This window comes from Megascapheus bottae, chromosome 21, assembly GCF_031878675.1.
Source record: "Megascapheus bottae isolate mThoBot1 chromosome 21, mThoBot2.hap1, whole genome shotgun sequence".
In the NCBI taxonomy this organism is placed as follows: domain Eukaryota; kingdom Metazoa; phylum Chordata; class Mammalia; order Rodentia; family Geomyidae; genus Megascapheus; species Megascapheus bottae.
Window position 1 is genome coordinate 16,122,398 of NC_143529.1, and position 8,147 is coordinate 16,130,544.

General features: G+C 39.2%; 1 protein-coding gene across 1 annotated transcript; it reads left to right on the forward strand.

The window, feature by feature from the left end:
- Positions 1–434: 434 nt before the first annotated feature.
- On the forward strand, positions 435–788 carry LOC150048693 (small ribosomal subunit protein eS27). The gene has a single exon (XM_090354363.1). It carries the CDS (start codon positions 462–464, stop codon positions 714–716), a length of 255 nt encoding a protein of 84 aa, XP_090210489.1. The 5' UTR covers positions 435–461; the 3' UTR covers positions 717–788.
- Positions 789–8,147: the final 7,359 nt, after the last annotated feature.

An 8,147-nucleotide genomic window follows, 5' to 3' on the forward strand; every position in this document is an offset into this window, starting at 1 on the left:
CACACCTGTAATCCTAGTTACTTAGTAGGCTGAGAGTTGAGGATCACAGTTCAAAACCAGTCTGGGCCCTAAAGCCTCTGAGACTCTTATGCCAATTTGCCACTAGAAAATCAGAAGTGGTGCTGTGGCTCTAGGGGTAGGGTGATAGCCTTGAGCTGAAAAGCTCAGGGACAGCACCCAGGCCTTTAGCTGAAGAGCTCAGAGACAGCGTCCAGGCCCAGATTTCAAACCCCACAACCAAAAACATTTATCCAGCAGAAGAAAGTGTTTCAGAACTCAAAGTTAGGGTACTTAAAAATATATAGGCAGTAAAGGAAAAGAAATAAAAGGGGATAAAGAAAGCTTTCAGGATTTATGGGAAACATCAAAAGAACAAATATATAACCCATTGTTGTGCAAGTGGGAGCAGAGATAGAAAAAGGGGTAGAGCCTTTCCGGCTGTGACGATTCCTCCCGAGAACATGCCTCTCGCAAAGGATCTCCTTCATCCCTCTCCTGAAGAGGAGAAGAGGAAACACAAGAAGAAGCGCCTGGTGCAGAGCCCAAATTCCTACTTCATGGATGTGAAATGCCCAGGATGCTATAAAATCACCACGGTCTTTAGCCATGCACAAACAGTAGTTTTGTGTGTTGGTTGCTCCACTGTCCTTTGCCAGCCTACAGGAGGAAAAGCGAGGCTTACAGAAGGATGTTCCTTCAGAAGGAAGCAGCACTAAAAGCACCGTGAACAAGGTGAGTGGGAAACCATCCCAATAAACACATTTTGGATAAAAAAAAAAAAAGAAAAAGGGGTAGAAAGCTAATTTCAAGAAATAATAGGAGAATGGCCGGGAGTTTGGCCTAGTGGTAGAGTGCCTGCCTAGCATGCACAAAGACCTGGGGTTCGATTCCTCGAACCAGAAATGGTGCGGTGGCTCAGGGTAGAACACTAGCCTTGAGGAAAGCCCAAGGACAATGCTCAGGCCTTGAGCTCAAGCCCAGGACTGGCAAAAAAAAAAAAAGAAATAATAGGAGAAATCTTTCCACACTGGAGGAACAACATAAATATCCAAATACAATAAGATAAAGGACACTAACGAGAATCAGTTCAAAGATGTCTATTCCATATGCATTATAAACAAACTGTCAGAGAGGAGTGACAAAGAATTGGTATTGAAAGCAAGAAAAAATAAGTAAATCACATGTAAAGGAATTCTAACATGCCTGGCAGCCGACTTCTCAGCAGAAATCTTACAGTAAAGAAGACAGTGGAATGATACTGTCAATGTGCTGAAGAAAAACAACTGCCAGCCAAGAACACTGTACTCAACAAAGCTGTCCCTCAGAAATGAAGAAGAGATACAGGCTTTTCTGGACAAACAAAAGCTGAGGATCTCATTACCTCCAGACCTGTCTTACAAGAAATGATAACAAGAGTTCTTCATGCTGAAAGGAAAGGACACAAAACCTTTTGAGAATGTAAAAATCATTGCTAAAAGTAAGGACATATATTTAGAATACACTAATAATGAAATAGATATGTAAATTACTTGTCTTTAGGAGAAAAATTAAAAGGCAAAACTAGTAAAATAAAAATCTCCAGTAATTTGTGGGGGGATAGGAAATGCAATTAAACATAAATCTTCAAAATGTGGAGTAAGAGTTGAGTTAAAGGCCAGGAGTTTGGCCTAGCGGTAGAGTGCTTGCCTAGCATGTACAAAGAACTAAGTTCAATTCCTCGGTACCACATACGCAGGAAAAGCTGGAAGTGATGCTGTGGCTCAAGTAGTAGAGCTCTAGCCTTGAGGAATGCTCAAAGACAGTGCTCAGGCCCTGAGTTCAAGCCCCAGGACTGTCAAAAAAACAAGAGTTGAATTAACGGTTAGCTTTGCTGTTTTGTTTTGTTTGAAATAAGAGTTAAGTAACTATCAGCCATACCTTTTAGCTCTTCCTGCACTGATTTTTTTTTTTTGCCAGACCTGGGCTTGAGCGCAGGGTTTGAGCACTGTCCTTGGACTTTCTCAAGACTAGCACTCTACCACTTGAGCCTCAGCACCACTTCCGGCTTTTTGCTATGTATGTGGGGTACCGAGGAATCGAACCCTGGTCTTCATGCATGCTAGGCAAGCACTCTACCACTAGGCCAAACTCCTGGCCCCCTCACTGATTATTTTTGAGATAGTGTCTCACTTCTTGCCTGGGCCAGCCTAGACCACAATCCTATTTTGCTTCCTGTCATAGTTTGCATGACAAGCACATGTAATCTCACCCAGTTACTTCTGCTGAGAGGGGATCTCAGAACCTTTTTGACTTAGACTGATCTGTAATTGTGATAACCTGATCTTAACTTCTTGAAAGAAGGCTGACAGAAATGAGCCTCTAGTACACAATAACTGTATGGAATTTTGTTTGTTTTCAGATATGAATCAGTATTCAGCCTCTAAGGAGATCAGAAATTTTTTTTTTCAGACTGGTACATTTTTGTGGGGTTTTTTTTTCAAGTGCCAGTAGCATTTTACAGTATCATATACTGTACAATTAAAAAGGAACCTGCACTTATGATTTGGAATAATCCAGCATTTCAGATGACTGTCTTCTATATGAAATAATTATATCTGCAAGTCAAATAAAAAGTATTTGTATAAGTATGAAGATTTCACATATTATCTTGCCAAGCTCAGCCTCATTTCTTTTTTTTCATATATTTTTATTGTAATTAATAGAAGGGTTACATTATATTTACCAGATAGAAAATGCATTACTTCAATACTTTGATACCCTTTCTCATGTCATGGTCCCCATTTCCCTCCACCCACCCCTGCTCCTCATCTTGTTTCCCCCCCTTCCCTGTTCATTGTAGCTCTATTTACCATAGCAAAGATATGGAACCAACCCAGATTCCCCTCAGTTGATGAGTGGCTCAACAAGATGTGGTATTTGTACACAATGGAATTCTATGCTGCTGTCAGAAAGAACAACATTGCCCCATTTGTAAGGAAATGGAAAGACTTACAAAAAATCATAGTAAGTGAAGTAAGCCAGACTCAAAGGAACATAGGACCAATGGTTTCCCTCATTTATCATAATCAGTAGAAACCTTGGGCTCTCCTAGCAGAGAGTTACGATAGAACAAAATCTAGATACATAAGGCCATATAGTATGACGCCAAATGAAAGGACCTCCAGGATATAGAAACAAAAGCCATATAAGGAGTGATTGTTGTCCTTAATGTGCTATGTTATCTTTCATCTCTTTTGCTGTCCCTTGGCTATCTCATATTGTTACAGTATTTCACCTTGTTATCTGGTCTCTGAGTTTTTGATAGGGCCTCTGCACTGTCTCTTGGCTCAGCCTCATTTCTATGCTACCAAACCAATCCTAACCAGGTGCCAGTGGATCACACTTGTAATTCTAGCTACTCAGGAGCCTTAGATCTGAGGATCCAAGTTTGAAGCCAACCTAGGCAGGAAAGTCAATGAGACTCTTATCTTCAATTAACCTCCAGAAAACCAGAAGTAGCATTGTAGCTCAAAGTGATAGTGTTAGCCTTGAGAAGACAAAGCTCAGGGATAGTGTCCAGGACCTGAGTTCAAGTCTCATGATCAACACAAATAAAAACTAATCTTATTTTCCATCTATTTAAATTATAAACCACAGAAAAGTGATCCCATATAATGTTTTTAAGAATATTTACTCCTTCCACACCCCCCAAAATATAAAAAGTACTAAGAAGATTATATTGTGGCCTCTCCAGATTTGTGATCCCAAACATATAAAGCTCCCTAGAAACGCCGAGCATTATGTCCCTCATATATCTGTAAATTTATCACTGCTGACCTCTGATTCATTTAAAATAAAACTATCACAGAAGATAGAAAAAAATATAAATGTAAAGCATGCTCTCAACCTTCACACATAAAAAGCAAAGCAAGAGGGTAACAAAATCTCATAAAATAATAGGATTCTCAAACTTTCAACTTCTCCTAATATTTGTGGTTGTACTAATGCATCTCTCTCCATGGGAATAATGCTAAAACACTTCCTAGAGATGAGAACAGACTGGGACTGAATCCAAGAGAAAAAATGAGATAAAACTAGACTATACTTTCAGATTTACCATTAATGTTTTCTAGGATTTGGGGTCAGTGGCCTCTCTTCAGAGTGTCTGAGCTTACCCAGCAGTAAAAGGGGTAAGTTTTGGTGTCTTTTCTGTCAAACTCTATGAGAAAATGAGAAGTCACTAAAAGTCATTCTGAATCTGTTGAAACTCATTATGATTGTTAAATAAAGCACACTGTAGCCCCTGTATAATTATTTCCCCTGCACATGTAATATGATCACTGCAAAAGAATGGAATAGGGTAGAATGAAGGAGAGAATGAATGCTCATCTTCATTAAGTAGCCATATGGACTGCAATCTAGTCAGCAGTCATGACTAGATGGAATATCATTTTAATATCTACAATATGTTAATATGTGTAATATATGAAAGATAAGATCTGTGCTTGTAAAAAAGTATTCAACAAAAAGTGAGGACAAGGCAAAAGCATCCACCATAACAAGATAGAAACACATAAGAAATTCTATATCCCCAGTACCAAAGAAGGAGGAAAAAGAGGAGGAGATGAGGAATAAGAGAAGTAAAGGTAGAAGGAGAGAAGAAAGGAGGGAGCAATGGGAAGAGGAAAAAGAAAGAAATGCTACAAGCAAGAACAAATTCTCACAGGCATACCAATCAGTGGAGGTATGCTTTCATTTCTAGTAAGTCTAAGAATACATGTGACACATTAGAAGTCATAAGAGTAGCTACCGTTTATAAGTGGGCGCATGACAGTAGACTGGAAAAGTACATTGAAATGGGGCTTGAAATGTTCCCAGCCTTGATGCATTTGATTAGTTTCTCAAGCAAATAACAATGTAAACGTGTAGTCATACTGTACAGTTTATGCATGTTGCACCACAAAATTAAAAAAATAATTTGTCAGTAAATTCTGTGCAAGACAAACCCACAGCTAGCATTGTACTTAATGGTGAAAAGCTAAAGCCATTCCCTCTAAAATCAGGAACAAGACGAGGATGCCCACTCTCTCCACTCCTCTCTAACACAGTATTAGAATTTCTAGCCAGAGCAATAAGGCAAGAAGCAAGCATAAAGAGGATCCAAATAGGGAAAGAAGAAGTGAAACTTTCCCTCTTTGCAGATGACATGATTCTGTATTTAAAGAACCCTATAGACTCTGCTCTCAAGCTCCTTGAGCTGATTCAAAACTTTGGCAAGGTAGCAGGGTATAAAATTAACCCTCAAAAGTCAACTGCTTTCCTATATGCCAACAATGAGAGGAATGAGGTAACAACCAGGAAAGCAACTCCTTTTGCAATAGCCTCAAAGAAAATAAAATACCTAGGAATTAACTTAGCTAAGAATGTAAAGGACCTTTTTGATGAAAAGGTTAAAACCCTGAAAAAGGAAATTAAAGCAGAACTGAGGAAATGGAAAAAACCTCCCATGCTCCTGGATTGGAAGAATCAACATCGTGAAAATGACAATCTTGCCAAGGGCTATCTACAAATTCAACACAATACCCACCAATATCCTAATGTCATTCTTTAAAGAAATAGAAGAGGCGATCCAAAATTTCATATGGAATAATAAAAGACCCTGTATAGCAAAAACACTTCTTAGCAGAAAGAACAGCATAGGAGGAATTTCAATACCAAACTTTAGACTCTATTACAGAGCTATAGTGACCAAAACAGCTTGGTACTGGCACAAGAACAGGCCAATAGAATAGAACTGAGGACCCAAATATTAAACCACAGACCTATGGCTACCCAATTTTTGATAAGGGAGCCAAAAAAAATAGAATGGAAGAAAGACAGCCTCTTCGACAAGTGGTGCTGGCAGAACTGGTCAAGCACCTGTAGAAAACTAAATTTGGATCCTTCTTTGTAACCCTGCACCAGGATTAACTCCAAATGAATCAAAAATGTGGAGGTAAAAGCAGATACACTGAAAACTTTACAGAAGGAATAGGAGATACGCTAGGTCTCCTTGGCACAGGTTAAAACTTTAATAAGGACCAAGAAACACAACAAATCAGAGAAAGTCTGGATAAGTGGGACTGCATTAAACTGCAGAGCTTCTGTATGGCAAAGGACATAGCTAGCAAATTAACTAGAAAGCCTACAGAATAGGAGAAGATCTTCACTAACCATACAATGGACAAAGGCCTCATATCTAAAATATATCAACAGCTCAAAAAATTGAATCACTCCAAAACCAATCTCCAAAGTAACAACCACCCCATTAAAGATGGGCCAAAGACTTAAAGAGAGTCTTCTCTGAAGAAGAAATAAGAATGGCCTATAGACACATGAAGAAATGCTGGACATCTCTGGCCATAAAAGAAAAGCAAATCAAAACAACTCTAAGAGTCCACCTCATTCCAGTTAGAATGTCCAGGATCAAGAAATCTAATAACAACAGATGCTGGAGGGGATGTGGCCAGAAGGAATCACTACTACACTGTTGGGGGAAGTGCAAACTTGTTCAACCACTATGGAACGCAGTATGGCAGTTCCTCAAAAGACTAAACATAGAGCTTCCCTATGACCCAGCAATTCCACTACTTGGCATTTACCCAATCATCCAGAAACAAGGACATACTAAATCCACTAGCACAACAATGTTCATTGCAGCACCATTTACCATAGCAAAGATATGGAACCAATCCAGATGCCCCTCAGTTGATGAGTGGATCAACAAGATGTGGTATTTATACACAATGGAATTCTATGCTGCTGTCAGAAAGAACGACATTGCCCCATTTGTAAGGAAATGGAAAGACTTAGAAAAAATCATAGTAAGTGAAGTAAGCCAGACTCAAAGGAACATAGGCTCAATGGTTTCCCTCATTTGTCATAATCAGTAGAAACCTTGGGCTCTCCTAGCAGAGAGTTACAATAGAGCAAAACCTAGATACATAAGGCCATATAGTATGACACTAAATGAGAGGACCTCCAGGATATAGAAACAAAAGCCATATAATGAGTGATTGTTGTCCTTAATGTACTATATTATCTCTCATCTCTTTTGCTGTCCCTTGGTTATCTCATATTGTTACAGTATTTCACCTTTTTATCTGATATATTGTAGATATGCTTGGCTGGATATGTGAAATTGAATAGGGAAGGAGGAAAAACAACATGAATGGCAGAGGCGGGAAATGGGGATCATGACATGAGAAAGTATATCTATGTATGTGAAGTAATGCACCTCCTATTTGGTGAATCTAATGTAACCCTTCTATTAATTACAATAAAAAATATATGAAAAAATAATAATTTGTGTGGGGACAGAAAAGTATAGCCCATTTCCTTCCCATTCATAAGGGTAAAAGCCAAAACTCCTACCTAGCACCAAATGTGTTCATGAGAGAAAGCATATCATGTGTTTAATCTCAGTTTTACATGACATGATAAAGTTATGTATGACGTGGCAGCCTTCAGAAATGAATACAGCTGTGTTATTTTTACTCTCAAGGTTTTGATGAAGAATGGACAGGTATGCAGAAATGTGACCAGACTGAAATAAAAAACTGTAATATTAATTGACTGAGGGACCCCTGTGTCTAGATTCTTCATGGCCTCTTTGCAGCATTTCTCCTGCCTGCGTCCGAGGTAGAATCTCTTCAAATGAAGGTCTTCAAGGGAGAAAAGAGAAGGGTGGGTAGGACCTTCCAGCATTTACTGCATCTGTGGCTTGCTTGGGGAAAGGTTTTCATATGTGTGACTTGCCATGAGGAAGAATTCTGGTGTCTGTGACTAGCTTCAGTGGAAATACGAAGCAAGAGACAGGAGGTCAGGAAGACCTTGCTTCTAGAAGAAACCTTCCAATCTCCTTCAGTGCAACGTACTCTGTACACCAAAGTACTGTGCTTTAGGTATTGTGCACTGCACTTCAACAGGCTGACATATTTGAGACTATGATAAATGAAAGTCAGGGAGGCAGTAACAGCTCGAGAGGGACAAGATCGCTCAGAGACCATTTCAAGAGGGCAGCTTCAGAATATCAAACCATTCTGGCCAATATGAAAGGGAAGAGACATTCTCCACAAAGAAACAGCAAGAAGTTCTCAGGTAGTCAAAGACTACTAATGACTTTTTTC

Bases quoted from the DNA above. Each gene is read 5' to 3' on its own strand.
- LOC150048693 (XM_090354363.1), top strand. From the start codon at position 462: ATGCCTCTCGCAAAGGATCTCCTTCATCCCTCTCCTGAAGAGGAGAAG.